A 20,594-nucleotide genomic window follows, 5' to 3' on the forward strand; every position below is an offset into this window, starting at 1 on the left:
CATTTTTACACGGAACTATATCACTGATTGTGAATATTGAAACGAAAAGTACAGAATTTTGTATCAGTTTTAGAATTTTGAAGCACTGATTCGTAAATTCGTAACATTCTTGACGTGATACAGAATTTAGGATCAAGGATACAAATTTTTGTATCCAACTGACGTGTTACAGAATTTTGTATCAAGATCGTTACAAAATCCTATATTATTTTTTAGAGTGGGCTTGACACCCTCAAAAATATACATGATATGAACTCCGCATAAGACGTCTGGCCGAAGTCTCCGAAGAAATGCTACACTCTCAGCCGTTTACTGACTATTTCTCATTAGCATACGTATTTCTGTAAGCAACCATAATACTTGGTATTTAGTTCTTAAATACTTAAAAATTCCTTCGTAATTTACAAAGAAAACTGTAATATCAGTACAGTAATTAGTAATTTCTAAGTAAAACTGACAAAAAATACTAAGTATTATGGTTGCTTACAGAAATGCGTCTGCTAATGAGAAATAGTCAGTTAACGGCTGAGAGTGTATGTCTCAAGCGAAATCTTTCATGATTCAAAGCAAGTCCACAATACCTTTATTTTCTTCGTAGTTACGAAGCAGACTTCGTAGACTTCTCTGAGTGCGGCCGATCCGTTCAAGAGGAGCAGTGCACAAACAAACACACCCAGACAGGCAAAACTTTTCAACCCCAACCGCGGAATAGGCTTCGCTTTTTCGCTCAGCCAATGACTGACTGGATCAAGGGACCTACAAATCATTCGGTTGAGTCCAAATTTCAGTACAGTAACTTTATTATTCTGGTCAAGTGCTACAAAAAAATGAAATAATAAGACCAATCCAAAACGTGAATCCAAGCCCTCGGCCAAATGTCACAGAAAGAAAACACCTGGATCAATCTTTCATACTATAGGAAGTTTACGGAAAGATAGCTCAAAACAGCAAAAGCGCCGAAAAAACAAAATGCACCGATCCAATACGGAGGCGTGACATAAGACTGCGGGCACACACTGTGAAAGACCAAAATTGAGCAGAGCCTCCGGTCGGCCTAGACAGCACTCAACGCGTCGCTGAACAAGGACGCTGGTCTCTGGTAGGTCTGGAACAAGCGCTGCTTCTCGGTGGGGCTGAAGTAGAAAGGCTCCAGCAGAGGCACGGTCGCCTCCAGCTCCTTGCACCGCTCCTGCAATCAAACACGATTACGATGGGTGAAACTTGCCGTGCTGGCGATCCAGTAGAGATCTGTGCATGGTGGGTCAAGGCCGGCGCCGGCGGCCGAAACTGAAGACGCGTTTAGTGCTCCCAGACAGGACTGGAACCGAACGTGTGACCCAACCAATGGATTCCTCCTTCGGAGAGGAATCTAAAGGACGGGGTGGCACGTTCGGTTCCAGTCCTCAATTACCGACCCCGGACCGGAGCTCCACAAGCATAGGGTTCGAGGTCGCCGGCGCCGGTCTTTTGGCCCACTGTGGGGACTAGACGCACCTTCATGACCTGGAGGCGGTGTGGGCCCCTCGGGCCGCCCGTCTCCAGGCTGTGGAAGAGCAGGTCGTACTTGACGATGAGCAGCGCCCAGCGGTGGTGGCTCAGGCCCTGCTTCACCTTGCCCAGCGCCGCCAGCATCCTCTCGACCCGCGCCACGTTTCGCTTGATGTCGGCTGTGCAGAAACGTGAGCAGAAACTTACTGATATGTGATCTCTCGCCGCGCGTACACAATAAGAAAACCTTACGAAGTATTTTTGGCTCTACATAGAAAAGCAGGTTGTATGACAAAGTACTTAGAGCATACATAAGCTTACAAAGAAACCACTTCGTAATTTACGAACCATTTTTTCGTATAACAAAGTACATTAATTTGTTTGTGTTATCTATATTCAAAATACTTTGTAAGGTTTCAAACGTGCAGACCTATTGCTCGATTGGTCACAAGTTACAACTGCGCAAGCATAGTACGTGCGTATCGTTCGCAGGCTTCGAAAATTTTGTACTCGTTTCGAGCTCTATAGTCGCTAAATGGGACTCGAATCGATCAAGTGACCCTTCCAATGAATTGTTCTCCAACCGAGGAGGCCATCACACTTAACACCCCTACTAAACAACTGATCGTTGTGCAAAGGAAACGAAGGCTTGCATCTTACGAAAAATACTTCGTAGGCTACAAAGAATTTTTCCTTTACAAACAAAATCGTTTGTATTTCAACCGATTTTCTTCGTAGGCTGTGAAGTGAAGCCTTCGATTTCTTCATATAACAACCAGCCGTTTTTTGAAGGAATTTATCTGTGATTGGTGGGGTCACACGCTCGGTTTGAGTCCTCTTTAGCGACTCTAAAGCTCAGAACGCGTCGCCACTGTAAATGTCAACGGTGATAGGCTGTACCAACATATATTATGGAGATCTTCTCCATAATGCCAATGAAATTCGTCAAAATATCTATAAGGTACAGTGAATTCTCTATGGTATGTTTTTAAGTCAGCTGCAGCACCATAATGGGGAACATTTTCACCATGACATGGAGAATCTTCACTGTACAACATTTGTAGTCTCGAACTTCAGCCACTGTGCTGCGTACCGTCAGACATGTGACCGCTCAGCAGCTGGACGGCGACCACGAGGCTGGCGGAGAGCTCGGAGAGGAGCCTCAGGCGGTGGTCCTTGTGCAGCGGGCCGTCGGGGTAGGTCAGCTCGTCCAGGGTGGGAGCGATCGTGTCGTAGCCGCTCATGGCGGTCTTGAGCGCCACCAGGTCCGCCTCCACGTCGTCCATGTCGGGCACGTCGTCCGACTGGCCGCAGCCCAGGCAGCGGTAGCCGGGCTTGCCGCCGTCCTGGCCGTCCCAGCCCGCCAGCTCGGCCGCCATCAGCTGCTGCTCCCCGCGCTCTGCAAGGCCGAGAAACGCGTTACACGATCCCACTGCATTCACACCACATGTTTACGTACTCACAGTAAAAACCCTACGCAGAGTCGCTTCGTAATACGAAGAAAATGAAGGCATTGACAAATCTACGAAGAAATGCTTCGTATCATGAAGCAAAATCCTTCGTAATAAATACGAAGCATTACTTCATAATACGAAGCAATTCTACAATGCCTTCATTTTCTTCATAGTTCTGAAACTAATGCTTTGTAGGCTTTTAAGAGTGCTTTTAATTACCAGAACTATTGCCATATTGGTGCAATTGTAAGCTACGTTTGATGTTAAATATAGATTAGGGGGAATATTTACATATTTAGCGAGAGAAATTAAAAATTGTGCCACTTAACATAATTTACACCTGCAAAATTACGTCAAACCTCATGTACACAATGTCTTTATACGCTTAAAGTTTTTGTACAAATTTTGTACGAGACATCTCTGTTTTAGGTGCACACGAACTTTTCGTACCAATTTGTACGAGATTTTGCACAAAATGGGGAATTTTGTGCGGTTTATCGTACAAAAATTGAACGAAAAGTTCTTGTGCACAAAAAGTTGTGATGTCTCGTACAAAATTGTACATAACATTGGGTGTGTAAGCAATTGAAGTGTAAACATGGAGATTGTGACACGCTCGTTCGTTTAAATATGTAACATGCCACATTAACAGAGACCGTTTCAGCAGTGTACATTGCGAAACGAGGAAGGAGGAATAGGCCTACGCAATGAATATTTATGCACTTGTGTTGTCTTTTGTCAACTTTTGCCACACTTGAGCATGCGGAAGCTGCACGTAAAATTTCAAAAACAAGTAAGAACAATTCTCTCTTGTCCGAGGAAAGCGACATCATGTCGTAGCGAACGCGACGTTCGTTCACATTCGTTCGGATGCGAACCAGCCATAACTGGCTTATTCCCGTTGAAACGAATGTGACACAATTCTCAAAGGAACGTGACATCTTGTTTCAACGTCTCAACGTGATGTCCCGTTCCTGGAATGAGAGCGCTTTGCGGTGTATGTACAAATGTGAACGTAACTAACAACTGCGCTAATATGGCAACAGTCATAGACTAAAGGTCCACACACACTAAATGTTAAGTACAATTTTGTACGAGACATCAGAGTTTTTAGTGCACCTGAAATTTTTTGTACAATTTTCGTACGAAAAACTGCACATTTTTCGCCATTTTAGTACAAAATTGTGAACAATTTTTTCCAAATTTGTACGAAAAGTTCGTGTGCACAAAAAGCTGTGATGTTTCGTACAAAATTTGTACAAAAACATTCAGTGTGCAGGCATTTCACGTGTATTTCACGCTTTACCCGAGCAAACCGGACAGCAGGGTGAGCCGAGGTGGACGCCGCAGGCAGTGGGGTCCACACAGCGCTCGCAGCGACACTCGAAGCTCCAGCCGCGACGCAGCAGACGACGCCGAGTCACCGCGTCCTGCAACGGAACGCGGATTATCAGCTTTCTAGCGGGTGAGAATTTCATCGACACACTAAATTCTAGAGGACGTTTTAGAGAAGAATCAAGCACGCACAGAAACGTAAGGTGAGTGTAATATTGTGCATTCCAGTGTACATTTTACATATGATGTGAATGATATTATGCACATTGATGAATCAAACTGCGTCACAGTAATGCGTTTTAAAGAGATGCATAATTTATGGACACCCTACGGAAATATTTGTGGATGCAACAGCTAATGGAGTGCGTTAATAAGATTTAGTTATACTAAGATGATAATGAATCATTTATGCATAGTCATGCGTGCACAGATGCGTGTGTAAGATATTGTGAATCATTAAAAGCATCTTTCAGCGTAATGTCTACACAAAGTTATGCATAATGTTGAACACACCTTGCGTACGTACCTGTGCAGGCATAATTGTGCACCAAAAAGTCCGCAAGAATGTGCGGTTCGAGACTGAGTGTTCGTTCCGACGACAAACCTGAAAGGGCGCGTCCAGGTAGTCCAGGGACAGGTGCTCGCCGGCCTTCACGTCGCGCGTGGTCACGAGGAGCTGCTCGCAGTGCGCGGCCTCGGAGTCGCGGCACAGCAGCATCGCAGTGGGGTTGCAGCAGTGCTCCACGAACGACACGCCGTGGAAGACGAAGGTCGCCATCTTGGCCTGCCGGAGGACGGACGCATTAAGACCATTAAGACTTACACTCTAAATGTAGGGTGCCCAGAAACTGTGCTCCTTTTTGCAAGGCCTGATACGGTGAGTACACTCTAAATATGGGGTGCCCCGAAACTGGGCGCCTTTGTCGCCCGCCCCACTTTTTAGGGTGCCAAATGTCACCTGGGCACCTTTGTCGCCTTGTCTTGGGGTGGGCAAGCCATTAAGGAACCTGCCTTCGCCCATGGCTCAGCAGCGATTAACGTGCCGAAGTAGGGGAGGGTGGGGAACCATGACCACTATTGTTTTGGGCCTCCCTCTACTCCACCGTGTGGTTCGAAAAGTTAAGTTTCTAGCATGAGGGGATTCTTTGGACCTCCAAGGACCTCTTTCACCCATTGGAACTTGTCTGCAATGCACGGCAGGCTCACAGAACACTTTGGAAAATAAAACGCAAAGTGGTCATGTCGCCCCACCTATGGGGCACCATGACCACCCCGTGGGGCACCATGACCATAGTAATTTTTTGGCCTAAAAAGTGTACTTTATACCAGTATTCTCATTGAAATTGTTTATATCGCTGTTCTTACCATCAGGCCAGTCAACTTAACTAAAAAACACTCTAAAAGTTTCAAACGTTCTAGATGCCTTAAAATGGACGGTTTAAAACAATTAATGCTCTAAGGCTTTCAAATTTCACATCCCAAGCTATGACATGTGTTAACATCTTATGTTTGTCTTGCTAAGACGAATCCAAATTCGTATGCAGATTTCAATTTGGTAAATTTTAAGAAAATTATCGCGGTTACTACACTGCAAACAAGTGAAATAGATGCTGTTTCTCATGATGCCAGAACCGTCTCGGTGCAAAGTAGCCACGGATCGCTTTCGCGGCCAACACTTGCGGTTTGGAGCTCTATTTAGTAGAGAAACTACCATTTCAAGTCTCAGTTTCAGACCCATTCTTCATCATCCTGGTGATTCACGATTTGTGATAAAACTATCTATTCTGCAGCAATTATTCAACCCTTATACATTTTCTGAAGCAAAAAGCAAATTTTTGACGAAAATTAATCATTATCAGACCAAAAAATGAGAAAAAACACTCAAATATGTATGGTCATGGTGCCCCACTAAAAAGTGGTCATGGCTCCCCACAATGCAGTTTACAACTCTAAGGCTCCCCGAGCAAGCAAAAAGCTACTTAGAATTGAATGTGATGTTGGATATTTTGCCGGAGAGCCGACACTTTGAGAAAAACCTAAGACATCGAACCTATCTCCTCAAATGTGACAGTGAGAAAAAATATCCCAAATTTCAAATATGCCCAATTTAGCCAAAACATTGCAACGAAAATTTTGGCGAGGTGCCATGGTTGCACCCTTGAAGCTAGAAGGTAGGGCTCTGGCTGAAAATAGTAAGAATCCGATTCTACCCAAAGTCCGGTCGACCGGTTGCCGTCGGCAAAGTAGTTCCCGAGAGCGAGGGGGGTGGTCATGGTGCCCCACCCTCCCTTACGTACAATTAAAGTTCAGACTAGAGACTAGTTTCAACTGTAATTACGAACTGTACGTGAAACTGTCATTAAACTTTTCCTTTGATGAAAGTGCCCTCTAAACTACGTTTCGATCTATAGAGTTTTGTTTTACAATTAAACCACTTATAAAACTGCCGCGTCTGAACTGCAGTTTTAGACCGTAGACAACACTTAGTCAAAACTGCTCTCCCTTCCACACTGTACGTAAAAACCACAGTGAAAACCGGTTTTTTTTTTTTTTGCCGGCATTTACTGGAGTTTAGAACACATGATTTACTGTGCCTGGCGGTACAGGATATTCCGTACTCCACTCCTGTGGCACAGTGAATCCCATACAATGTACAGTAGATCCAGTAAAAATAAACAGTAAATCCTATACTCTGCACTACAGTGACAGCCGTACTAATCACAACAGGATTTACTGTGATTTTTTCCCACAGTGCACCCGGGTAGCCAAAACAAGGCACAAAGAATATCATCTTTGGATTGGGCTCACTGAGCACTCTGACCTGGACCACGGACTCCACGGCGTCCATGGGGTTGAGCTGCACGCCGTTGATGTCGCAGATGCCCGCGGCGCGCACCAGGTCCTGCTCGGCAATCCAGTGCAGGCCGGCCTTCTCGCGCAGCCAGCGCGCCGCGGCCGGCCAGCGCTGCCCCTGCCGCACGTCCGCGCCCACAGTGCACCGCCAGCCCGCCGCGTCCACCATGCCCAGCACGCCCGGCAGCGCGCCGGCGGAGGGCAGCACCTGCACACGGAGCGCGCACACTGTTAGTCGACGAATTGGGCGTCACTTCCACCCTACATTACTATGTAGATTTTGCATCACATGCTCGCGCCGTTAGTGCAGAGGTTGCGCACTTGTTCGAGATTATGAAAACTAGACTGTTTTTCAAAACTCTTTGCACCGATGGAAAGGGCTTGAAATTTAGGGTGCATTAGGCTCATTGCTCTTCTCGAAACTCCCCTCTGACTTTATATTTAGGTGCAGTGAAAACACCGAAAAACACAAAAATCATAAAGTTGAGGAAAAAAACTCGAATGCGCCATGTTGATGTAAATGATTTCGCCCTTGTGTTCGGTTGAATTGGAAGTATCGGGCAGTCTACTAGGCCTAATGCACCCCAAATTTTGTGCTCTTTTGATCTGTGCAAGGCGTTTTGCAATCAACGGGCTAGATCTTACAATCGAAGCAAAATAAGTAACCCCTGCACCTCACTCGCGCATGGCTTCACGCGCTTACGCGCTTCCTAGGACGTTGCCGCCCCCTGGGTCTACTCACGGCGCTGTGCGAGGACTGCAGGTCCAGCAGCAGGGGCTGCTTCTCCAGGGCGAGGTGGGTCCGCAGGGCGGCCAGCGCCGTCCACATCATCGGCTTGTCGGTCCAAGACAGCACATGCTCTGCGGCACACCAGGGACACCGTAAGGGGAGGGCGGGCACAGTGGATTTACCAGAAGGCGGCCGAAACTTCTAGACGCGTTAGGCGCTCCAGAGTTGCCAATTGGGACACGTACCGAACGTGTGACCCCAGCACTGGATTGTTCTCCGACCGAGGAGTCCTTTGTTGGGGTCACACGTGCGGCTCGAGTCCTACACTGATAAAACTGGAGCGTAGTTGTATGCTTCATTCAAGCATACAACTACGCTTGAAGACTTTACGCTTGACGTCAAGCGTAGAGAAGAAATCCTCCCATGCATTTAGATGGGCGGGAGAGGGGCGAAATGGAGAACTACGCTTGAAGCCGAGCGTAGTTCTACTACGCTTGAAGAAAGGCGTAAAAGTACGCTTGAGTTCTACCAGTGTATTCGGCGACCTGGATCTCGAAACGCGTCCAGAGTTTAGGCAGCCTCCACCGGTCTTCTGGCCCACTGTGGGGGGCAAGCGCATGCCACCATATTATTTTTCTCGCTCTTCCGTCATATAAATCAACTCTTGCGAAAGATAAGGACAGTCTCAGATGGAACACCAAATACTCAATTTCAATTCAAAAATAATTGATTTTCAGAGTTGAGATGTAAAAGCCTTTCACGCCCTGAACGATTAAAGAGCTTTTGTAAGGCATGATTTCTCATCCTTCAATCGACGTATTACTATCCTCAACATCTAGTAGAATTTCATCCAGAAGCTTCACCACTGACAGGAAGAAATTGATAATAATTAGTCTATATGCACACAACAGTGCACGGTAATTTAGAGTGTAACCTTGAGGTGTGTGGTTCATTCGGTGACCTCTGTCCTTGCGGCGACCAAAGGAAAAGTTAAACAGGCGAACCTCACCGGGTGCCTCATTGTCGGAGTGCTGTTCCGGTGCGTTACAAGGGTTCGATCCTTTGTTTTGCTCGTTGCTTCGAGGCTGATTACCGCACTCATGATGGCACTCCTGTGTAGAAAAAGGGCCGCCGCGCGGACAGGGTTCACTGAATGGACCACAACCTCTCTGCAAACTCAACAGTGTACTCAGTACACTCTAGTTAGAGTGTGCTCATGCGTACGCTCTAACTAGCGTGTACTCGGATGAGTACACTCTAACTAGCGTGGACTCAGATGAGTACACTGGTAAAACTAAAGCGTAGTATTACCCTCTGTTATCAAGCGCAATCAGTTTACGCTTGAAACCAAGCGTAACAGGCTCATCCGCCAAGATTCCCCCTATCTAAATGCATGTGGGAATTTCCAGAGTATGCTTCATTTCAAGCGTAACGTCTTCAAGTGTAACTTTATGCTTGACTCAAGCAAAGAGTTACGCTTTAGTTTTACCAGTGTACACACCTAAGCACGCCTGGCAATTAATGCAGCTGAAAGTGTGTACTCATCTGAGTACACGCTAGTTAGAGTGTACTCATCGGATTACACGCTAGTTAGAGTGTACTCATCCGATTACACGCTAGTTAGAGTGTACTCATCCGATTACACGCTAGTTAGAGTGTACTCATGAGCAGACTCTAACTAGAGTGTACTGAGTACACTGATGAGTTTGCAGAGCTGGTGGTGCACTCACCGCACTTGAAGCCGGCGCGCTGGAAGGCGGCGCACTCCAGCTGGTGGCGCGGCAGGCGGCTGCAGGCGGCGCCGCACACGGGCCAGCCGCAGCGGGGGCACTGCGAGTGCAGCAGCGACAGCCCGTCCGACAGACAGCCCACGCAGAACACCTGGCGCAGAGGGACGTACATACACTGTTATTCAAACTGCGATAAATACTGTGTTTATTTTGATATTACAAACTTATCACAATTACATCTAAAATTACATCTAAATTTAGCAATAACAAGTCACTTTTTAGCGAAAATGACTACAAAGAAAATGCAATGAAATGTTGACGCAAGAAAGGCCTTAAAAGATACAACAAAGCGCTCATTTATCGCAAAAATTAAGGGATGGTTATTGCAAAATAATGCAATAACTAAATTATGGCACTCCAAGGTGCGATACATCGTGGGAGTCGCAAACTCGATTTTATTGCAAAAGATTGTAGTAAAAGTATCGCAGAATGAATGAGTGTACATCGTACGCGCACGCTAAATGTCGACCTGGATGGACCCTGCACTTAAGGAGTTGAAAAACCAGAATTGAGACATCGCACGAAGTCTAGTTCTTATCGGGTGCTACGTCGAAAAACATGAAGTTTGGTACAAGTATGAATCTGCTCGGATCATCGGAAAAGGTATCCGCAGGGCATTTAAAGGTTAAAGTATCAAAATCATGGAAAACACTTTGGAGGGGCCAAAAGCAACTCAAAGTAGTCCTCTGACAAATAAAAAATCATAGAAGGCACACCAGGGCACGTCATAGACAGGTGTGCTTTATCGTTTAACAATTCCTAAGTAGTTCTTCAAGAAACAGAAAGTAAGTATCAAGCACAAATTACTTGCAGAAGTACTTATAAATTGGGCAATGAGTCAGTAACGTGCTGAGGAGTGCAGGGAGTTTCCTGGAAAAATCGTCAACAATTTCTGGCGCGGAGAAAGTTCTAGCACCCGGTTTCTGGTATATAGCTCATAGTTCTGACTCACCATTCTGGGGTTCCAGGGCGGCGGCACGACCAGCATGGGCAGCTCGCGCAGCACCACGGTGCCGGCGGGGACGTCCTTGGCGAACACGAGGTGGCGGCCCAGCGCGTCGTCGCGCCGCTCCTCCAGCGCGCCGCACCCCGCGGCGTGGCGAGCCTCGTCCAGCGCGCGGTGCTCGTCACCGCAGTAGAAGTCCAGGCGGCAGGTCTCGCAGGGGCGGCCCTCCGCGCCGCACACCGCGCACGGCGCCGACTCGGTGTCTGCGGGAGCAAGGCCCGTTCAAGCAAAGACACTTTGCAAACTTAAGTGTCGACATAGTACACTCCACCTGGAGTCAACCTAGCATGTACACTCCACCTGCAATCAACCTGGCATGTACACTCTACCTGCAATCAACCTGGCATGTACACTCCACCTGCAGTCAACCTGGCATGTACACTCCACCTGCAGTCAACCTGGCATGTACACTCCACCTGCAGTCAACCTGGCATGTACACTCCACCTGCAGTCAACCTGGCATGTACACTCCACCTGCAGTCAACCTGGCATGTACACTCCACCTAGAGTCAACCTGGCATGTACACTCCACCTAGAGTCAACCTGGCATGTACACTCCACCTGCAATCAACCTGGCATGTACACTCCACCTGCAATCAACCTGGCATGTACACTCCACCTGCAGTCAACCTGGCATGTACACTCCACCTGGAGTCAACCTGGCATGTACACTCCACCTAGAGTCAACCTGGCATGTACACTCCACCTGGAGTCAACCTAGCATGTACACTCCACCTAGAGTCAACCTGGCATGTACACTCCACCTGCAATCAACCTGGCATGTACACTCCACCTAGAGTCAACCTGGCATGTACACTCCACCTAGAGTCAACCTGGCATGTACACTCTTGCTGAAGTCCCCTACCCTTTGCACGTAAAGCAGAGCAACCGTGTACTTGCAGGTAAACGCCACCTGGCGTGTACGTGACAAGCATGCTCCAGCCTCGAGTGTACATGCCAGGTTGACTCCAGGTGGAGTGTACATGCTATGTTGACTCCAGGTGGAGCGTACTATGTCGACACTTAAGTGTGTAGAGCACTTATAGCCCCGACCGCTTAGACCATGCCAAGGGGAAATAACACCAGCCAAATTTGTGCATGCACCAGAATTCATCAAACGTATAAAATTTACTACAATTTATTGAAATTCATCAATGTTCGACTGAACTTCATCGAAATTAGACTGAAATTCATCGAAATTTGATCGAAACTCATTGGATTTGTACACTGAAATTCACAGTGATTTACCCTTGGACCATGCTGATATTTTGAGGGCATGTAATACACCTGAAAGAGACTAGGAAAGCCTAGATACATTATATCCGGCAATACATTAGCTGAGTTATAAAGCCCAGTAACTTAACGTTACACTTTTACAGTAAAATTGTGAATTTGGCGATTAAGCCTCAAACAATCAATTTTTGCACTAGGAGGCTAAGAGGACTTCTTCACGTAAAACTGACCAAGGAACAAGATTTCACCAGCCTGCTGTTAATATTTAATGGTCCATATAGCCCTGAAACCATCGAACAATTGGATTACGAATTGAATTGGTATTACCAATTAGGTTAGGACTCAAATGGGAAAAAAAATTTAATCCCTGCATATACCTAAAGGATACAAAGAAAAATGTCAGCAGATCAAGAAGTTGCGGACACCTGGTCCAACGACACTCCGTTACATGAGCACGCTTCTATCCGTGTACGCTTGTATCCGGAAGATGCGTGCTTCTAGGCAAACTCCCAAAGCTGAACGGTTACAAAGAAAATGGTTCGTAATTTACCGAACTCTATCTTTGCATGACAACCTAAGTATGTACCTTACTAATAACCAAAGTACTACGTCAGGTTTAACGCGAAGCACCACGAAGTCAACACGAACCTGTGAGGCTCGTAACAGTAAACTACGGTAAAGCGGAAACACTTACTGTAGCAGAGAGGATTAGTGGGCTGCTGCTCAGCCATGGCTGAATCTGATGAGACCGTCAACTTCCACTAAATTAGTATCCTAGACCTGCAAAACCAAAGAGAGAAATGACATGAATGAAGAGCGCGAAGGCTTGGTGGTGAATGAAACCGGAAGCAGAGCCCAAGCAGAGAGCGGTCTACCATCAACGAGCGATTTAACTGCTAGCCACAGTCTTGGCCAGAAACCTCAGCTCGCCAAATGGGAAGTAAAACTGCACTCCTCAAAAGAAAAGTGACACGTCACGAATCAAAAGTGAAACAGAACACGGCGAAAGATAAGTGCGACTAGCTAGCACGGCAATGCGCATGAAACGAACGAAAATACGCCGAGCCTGCACGCTTCCGGTCTAAACCTGGGAATGTCCCACGCACACCCTTCGCGCTGACGGTGGTACGTCGCTACTACTATGCCTGATGAGGACGTGCGTATCCGCAAAGACCAGTGGAGAGAGCGCCGTTACGCGGGAGTAAAAGAAACCGTTCCGAAAAGGGTCAAGAACTATAAGCGCAAGCATCTTCTACAAGGTATTTTAACGATTCCGTGAACCGGAAGTCGAACAACAAAAGGAATAACCAAAAACGTTGCTGCGCTCAGCCCGGTCTTGTTACCTTTGTTCATTGACTTCCGGTCCGGATTCGTTTACATACTCTATAGGGTACTCCGCAGCGACCATACACTTTCGTTCCCCTTGTGTTAGTGGAATAACCCCTCAAAACACGGCTCACCGGCTTGAAACAAAGAAAAGTGGAAAATGTCACCAACAGGTCTCAACTTGTCCACCTCACGGTCCGTTGATCCGTTCCCCCTAGGAGGGCGTGCGGACGGAAGTTGAGGGACCTCTTCAAACGTTTTTCTCCCACCCGTGGAATGGTCTGAAGTCTGCAAGAGCTACGAGGACCCGACCCAGCAAAAGGCACCCTCGCTGTCAGACTCGCAGGGGAACTTAATACCGCGTGGAAACTGCCCAGTCCCGATTTGAGGATAGCCGACCACACAACGTCAGCAACAGCCGGCGGCTGCCTAGCCTCTCTCGTGATAAGTTCGCACTCTCAGCGAAGAAATGTGGCTTTCAACAGCGTATTTTAACGAATCATGGGCCGGAAGTGAAAGAACAAAGTAAAGAATCGAACCCACTTCTGCGCAGGCGGAGACGCTGACTTAGAGTAGTCGCAGAGTAGAGGGGGAACTCACGCGCAGAAGCAGATATGGGTCTTACTTTCGTTCCTAGACTTGTCCAGCCATTCGGTAAAATACTGCACTCATAAACGAAGACAGTCATAGACAGACAACGTTAGTTTCTGTCTCCCTCTTTCCAACCAGGACGCGATTAAGATGACGAAGAGGGATCAAATCGTAACGAGTTGGCAATTTTCTCATTCTCACGAACCCCTTTACCGGAAGTTAAAGAAGAACAAAGTATTGAGACCTCTACTGCGTTAAAGCGGCACTGTGCCTTCCGGTTCAGTGATTCCTTTAGTAGCCTTGTGTAGGTCTTCTGGGACCCAGAGAAACATTTAACAATTACTTTGTAACTTTTATGCAATTCCCGATTATTCTCGTGGTAGTTGCCTCGAAGCAATATTCCTTCGTAATACGAATCTTTTCAGCTTTTTCATTGTAAGATACGAAGAAAAGCCTTCATAATACGAAGAAAAACCACCTTCGTATTATGCTTGCGCCATTTCCTTCGTATTATGGGAAATTTCTTCGTAAGACATTTAGAGTGTGGTCGTCATGGCCATTGCGGCCTGCCTCGTGGTAAACCTACTTTCACAGCGACTCGAGCGAGGGGTTAAATAGTAGCGCCATACCATGCACACCAAAACCGTGTCTTACACGTAATACACATGAACGTAATACCATTTTTGGGTTCAATCACTGTGGCAAAAAGGTACGGAAAATCCTGTTAATTTTTTTGCCAGGATTCTCCGTAGCCCTCTTATCAATATTCTCCGTAGGCTCTTACAGTATTCTCCGTAGGGCCGCACAGTATTCTCTGTAAATCCGCACAGTCTTCTCCGTAGGACCTCGAAGACTGTATAGTCCTACGGAGATCACTGTGCGGTCCTACGGAGAATACTGTGCGGTCCTACAGAAAATACTGTAAGAGCCTACGGAGAATATTGATAAGGGGCCTACGGAGAATTACCTAGTGTTCGAAAATTCCCGGGAACAATCATTCAGGGGAATATTCCCGAGACTTCCCGGGAATTCCCGGGAATATTCCCACTTGGCCGGGAACATTGCTTCATATGAAACCATCACATTTTATGAAAGTTAAACTTTTTAATAGGAATTTTTTTATATTTTATATTACGAAACTTTTTGTTTTGTTCTCTTCTGAAAGAAAAATGCAAATACACTCAAGTGATTCATAATTATTACTTGATACCTTGCACTTTATACATTTTTTGTGCAAAAACTAGCTTATTTTAGCCATGTTTTAAAAATTCCCGGGAATTTCCCATTTTTTGAGTCTGATTGTGCCCGGGAACGTTCCCGGGAATTCCCTTAATTCCCGGGAATATTCCTCCCCTTTAGAACACTAGAATTACCACAAGCTGTTTACAGGATTTTCCGTAGCTTTTTGCCACAGTGATGTGCCAAAGTTCGTAATTTCCAAGCCGTAAATGCTCGTGTAATTTCCTCGTAGTACAGCGTAATACCGAGTAGTCTTGACATTGGGTTGCTGCTGTCGTATCACTGTGTGATCCTACATTCTCTGTTCCTTAACTTTCATTTCGGGCAGCAGCGTCAATTGGTGCAATGCCATCCCATTCCTATGCATTAGCATAGGCCATTTCCGGGACGCATTGCACGTAAGGTGCAATATGGCTGAGGCATTGCACGCATGGTGCGATATCTCAGTGCATTGCACCATACGTGCTATATCCATAGCGTTTGTAATCTCAGTGTACCCGGGGATATGTCGTTGCGCAGCACAGTGGGCTCAACACCAGTGGAGGCGCCGACCAAAAATATTGACGCTTCACTGTGGCAAAAAGCTACGGAAGATTCTGTAACCAGCTTGAGGTAATTCTCCGTAGCCCCCTTGTCAGGATTCTCCGTAGGCCTTTACAGTATTTTCCGTAGGACCGCACTGTCTTCTCCGTAGGACCTTACAGTCTTTCAGGTCCTACGGAGAATACTGTACGGCCCTACGGAGAATACTGTAAGAGCCTACAGAGAATCCTGGCAAAAAAATTAACAGAATTTTCTGCACCTTTTTGCCACAGTGTTTTTGAGCTCTAGAGTCGCTCAATGGGACATGAACCAAACGTGTGGCTCCACCAATGAATTTTTCGTTTGGAGAGCAATCCATTGTTGGGGATACACGTTCGGTTCAAGTCCTGTTACGCGACTGGAGCTCAAAACGCGTCTAGTATTGTGACCGCGCCTCCACCGCGGTCGCTTGAGCCCACTAACTTTACCCCTGAACGCACTCACCACTACGGCGTTGAGCCCGGCACGGTCAGGAGACCTGAACGCAACCTTGTGCGTGTGTTTCCTTATGCAGTGCTCTAACGTGAAAGCGTTGTTCAAACGGATTTATTACATTTCTAGAAAGATTCGGTGGATGGTACAATGTTATTCATTCGGGGGCAGGATATCCGTGATGATGCGCATGCAGCCCCGGACACAAGGTCCGGCTCTTCGCTTGTTAAAAAGAAACTTGGTGTACACTCTGAAGCGGCCGTACGGCAGCGTCGGGAAGTAGCGCATGGGCGCGTAGGTGGCGGCCACGTTCACTACACTGTAGTTCCCCTGAAAAAAAAAAGAAAACGCCCAGAAATTTTACGTTTTGTAAGGGACTTTAATAGAGAAAACATGAGTATACGGGAAATGTCCGGGCGAAACCCAGTGAACAGCCACCAAACATTCTTTTGGTTGCTCAGGAGGAGACCCAAAATAGACCTCAGGAGCTCTTATTAACTAAGCCCGTAAAAAAGTATTTGTGATTCTATTGCTTCTTTTTACTGGTCGATAGGTGAGATATATACCTCGCGATAATTTGGTTTTTGAAGTCGAAGGATGTGGCCTACGGAGCCGAAAGCTGTTCTGTGACTGATACACAGATAAAACGAAAGCGTAGAATTCACTATTTTCAAGCGTAATCAGTGCACGCTTGAAATCAAGCGCAACAGGGTCATCCACCCGTGGAATATCTCCTCCAAGAGCCTATGACGACCAAAGTGCATTGCTGTTTTCCACGGGAAAGGGCTAAAGAAAACAAGGCGGCAGGTTTGCAAGCTTGTGGTGCTAGTCCTAACATTATTTTTTTTTCAGAGGCACCTTCGTTAATTCCAGAGTTGTACACTCTAAATGTCTTACGAAGAAATTTCCCATATTACGAAGGAAATGGCGCAAGCATAATACGAAGGTGGTTTTTCTTCGTATTACGAAGGTTTTTCTTTGTATCTTACAATGAAAAAGCTAAAAAGATTCGTATTACGAAGGAATATTGCTTCGTACTATGCTTGCGCCGAATTCACTGTAACATACGAATAACATAGGTCAAATTTCATTGTAAGACATTTAGAGTGTACTTTCAACGTGATATGGGTAACAATGCATCACATCTTACATCGGCAATGGGGCACTTGACTGGGACGCCCTCCTCCGCTTCGACTATTTCTTTGACAATGTGCGCGGCGACTTCCTCGTACACGAAGCAGAACTCGCCGAGGGGCATGATCAGGAAGTGGTTCCTCCAGCCGGACACCGTGTCCCACTTGGCCACATCGAGCGCCACCTGGAAGAATCGTGTTGACACTGTTATTCATCAATTATGCCATCATTTTCGTTAGAATGTAAAATCATGTCACGGTCATTTGAAAACGATGTCAGAGAAATTTGAACGTTCGACGGCTGTCTCATTAGGGTGTCATGTTCGTTCAAACATGCTTCAGTATTCAAATGATTGTGACGTTATGCAGTTAAGGTGAGGTGTGGGTGAAAATGGAAACTTCTATACCACTTGGCTGTGGTGGTTGAAACTTTAGGGCATTTAGGTACTAGGCAGGAAACTATTACACAATAAATTTCATCCAAATCTACCCACCCATTTAGCCACAGTAGGCTTTTTTCATTGAAATTAAGCGTTTAGTAGAAAAATCAGCCACGCAAAGTTTTTTGACGGAATGGTCTGAAATTTGTTTTGGAGTTACTTAGACCCCTATACTTTAATGTAACAGAGAGATATTTGAATTTTATTTTTTTGTTTTGTCTGAGCAAACTTCACAATTTTTTAATTGGAAAAAATAAGTTTTTTTCTCCATTTTTTACCACTTTAAGGTAAACGATTTAAGAAAGTGGATAGATATTTGAAATATCTCTCTGGTACATTGTCACATGGACCACTAAGAACTACTCCAAGAAGTATGGTCAGTATAAAACAAAACTGTATGCGTGGCTAGTTGACGGAGTAGGAAAAAAATTTCTTCGACACTTGTTGTAAGAGTTGGGTGACCAGAAAGGGTGCATGCATACATCAGTCCATGTTAGATGAACCACTCACTTAGGGGTTCATAACAAAGACCTTTAGGACATGCTGTCGGTAATAGAAGATTATTTTACATTAAAACAACAAGTGGATTAAATTTATCATTTTAATCAATTTTGGTGCAAATTTTCACCCACACCTCACCTTAACTGAATGTCACGCCGAAATACGGTCAGTACACCTGAAAATCTGCGGCATGTAGTTGCACGGGAAATTTCAAAATTGTGGATGACATTTTAATAGAAGCTCCTTTCTTACAGCATGGGCGAGGCAAACGATGTCATCAAATGTCGTGATGAAATCCTTGTTATGAAATTTAGCCTTGAATTTGTCACCTAATGTCAGCCGAAATTTCCTCAGTGGGGTTGGCGAAGATTGGTTGAAAATTATAGCACATGCGAACCTTGGAAGCACCTCGAACAGGCATGCCGTCCGTGATGGTGACGTTGGCGTCCACGACTGGCATCTTCCTTGTGTGGTTGTACCGGATCAAGGATTGCACGTCCCAGTCCAGCGGTGTACACTGGTCCTGGACTTCATCCCGTGGGCAGTTGGAGAACGCCTTGATTTTGATGGTGTAGGGACCCTGCGTCAAACCACGTTTAAATTGAACAAGGCTTTCCAACCGTGTGCCTTCACTGGTAAAACTAAAGCGTAGTATTACCCACCGTTTTCAAGCGTAATCAGTTTACGCTTCACTGTAATTCAAAGGGTGAGACATCTCACCAATTTTCGGCGATAAAAAAGGTATCACCGAAAAAAAGGTCGTACACGAATGTATCACCGAAAAAATGGTCGTACACGCATGTATCACCGAAAAAAGGTCAGACATCAGTGAGATTGGCCCTTGTTTTCCTGGGGAAGTATCGCCCTTTTTCCGGTGATACATTTGTGTACGACCTTTTTTCCGGTGATACAGGCATGTACGACCATTTTTTCGGTGATACATTTTAGTATCACCCTTTTTCGGTGAGACAGTTATGTCTCACCCCTCAGAGAGTGAGATGTATCACTATTTGAATTTCAGTGTTGAAATCAAGCGTAACAGGCTCATCCGCCAAGATTTCCCCTATCTAAATGCATGGGGGAATTTCTAGCCTATGCTTGATTTCAAGCGTAACGTCTTCAAGCGTAACTTTATGCTTGACTCAAGCATAGAGTTACGCTTTAGTTTTACCAGCGTTTTTTCACTGATTTCGGCGTAAAAATTCGGTTTTCTTGAATGACTTTTTTTTAGTGTTTGAAATTGGATCCATGAAGTTTAAGCCCACATGATTCTGAACAAATGACTGAACGGCGTTCAAACATCTCAATAATTGGTGCGCGCCACTGAAAAAAGAAAGGTCAGACTTTTGACCCCTTAAACGGTCTTACTGAAATGTACGACCGAAAAAGGGTCATACTGAAATGTAAGACCGAAAAAAGGTCATATGTACTTCGATGTATGACCGAAAAACGGTCATACTTTATAGTGTATCACGGGTAAAGGCTGCTATATCCCCAAGCTAAACAATACCCAGTCTCGCTGATGTCTGACCGTTTTTTGGTCATGCATTTAAGCAGGGGGTGGCAACGGCCTAGGGAGAGCGTGAAGCGATGCTCGCGCCGTCAGGTCAGAGGTTGTGCACTTGTTCGAGATTATGAAAACTAGACGGTGCTTTTCAAAACGCTTTGCACCGATGGAAAGGGCTTGAAATTTAGGGTGCATTAGGCTAATTGCTCTTCTCGAAACTATCTCTTTACGTAGTTTCATGGTGCAGTAAAAACACCGAAAAACACGAGAAATCTTAAAATTTAGGAAAAAATTCGAATGCGCCATGTTGATGTAAATGATGCCGCCCTTGTGTTCGGTTGAATTGGAAGTATCGGGCAGTCAACTATGCCTAATGCACCCTAAATTTTGTGCTCTTTTGATCTGTGCAAAGCGTTTTGCAATCAGCGGGCTAGATGTTACAAGGTAGGTTTACGCCAGACCGCGTCTTGTCGTAACAGGCTTCGCGATGTCTCGCTGCCTGTTCCTCCAATCCACGCCTGGCGTACCTACCTTGGCCTGCGGCGCTAGCCTGCCTGCGGCAGGCAATGGCTTGTCCGTTGTCGGTTATTTTTTAACTTGTTGAATGCTGGGGGGCTCCGCCCCCCAGACCCCCCTACATTGTAAATAGAATTGTTTTATCTACAGATAACACGATCTTGACCCTTGTCACTTTTTAACTTGTCGAGGCTGGGTGGCTCCGCTCCCCAGGCCCCCCTTTCTCCAAGACAGAAGTGGTCTATCTGCAGAAATCTCTAGTTTTCGCCGTTTTTAAGGTGTTTTTCGCCTATAAAAACTGAACCAGTTGAGCTAGGATGGTGAAATTTCGCGTGTGCCGAGCCAAGAACATACCTAAGAAGTGTGCAAAATCTCACCGAGATCGGCCGAGCCGTTCAGGAGGAGTAGTGCGGACAGACAGACCGACAGACAGACAGA

The 20,594-nt window shown here is 45.9% G+C and overlaps 2 protein-coding genes across 18 annotated transcripts in view; both read right to left on the reverse strand.

The window, feature by feature from the left end:
- LOC117646678 overlaps positions 1–20,594 on the reverse strand; it is a 586,045-nt gene that overhangs the window by 153,858 nt on the left and 411,593 nt on the right. The window lies entirely within an intron of this gene.
- On the reverse strand, positions 783–16,180 carry LOC117646163. 17 transcript variants are annotated; one of them, XM_034387019.1, is made up of 11 exons: positions 16,072–16,180; positions 12,584–12,669; positions 10,603–10,859; positions 9,591–9,741; positions 7,873–7,991; positions 7,099–7,338; positions 4,882–5,061; positions 4,249–4,372; positions 2,582–2,887; positions 1,495–1,667; positions 783–1,189 (listed from the first exon to the last, which is right to left on the reverse strand). In XM_034387019.1, the coding sequence occupies exons 2-11, from the start codon at positions 12,618–12,620 to the stop codon at positions 1,055–1,057; spliced, it is 1,722 nt and encodes a 573-aa protein (XP_034242910.1). In that variant the 5' UTR covers positions 12,621–12,669; positions 16,072–16,180; the 3' UTR covers positions 783–1,054. The 17 variants fall into 17 exon arrangements, with proteins under 17 accessions (XP_034242910.1, XP_034242955.1, XP_034242917.1 ...); XM_034387064.1 differs by lacking the exon at positions 16,072–16,180 and adding an exon at positions 15,291–15,346; XM_034387026.1 differs by lacking the exon at positions 16,072–16,180 and adding an exon at positions 14,051–14,169.

Source organism: Thrips palmi, unplaced genomic scaffold, assembly GCF_012932325.1.
Source record: "Thrips palmi isolate BJ-2018 unplaced genomic scaffold, TpBJ-2018v1 HiC_scaffold_10, whole genome shotgun sequence".
NCBI classification, from domain to species: domain Eukaryota; kingdom Metazoa; phylum Arthropoda; class Insecta; order Thysanoptera; family Thripidae; genus Thrips; species Thrips palmi.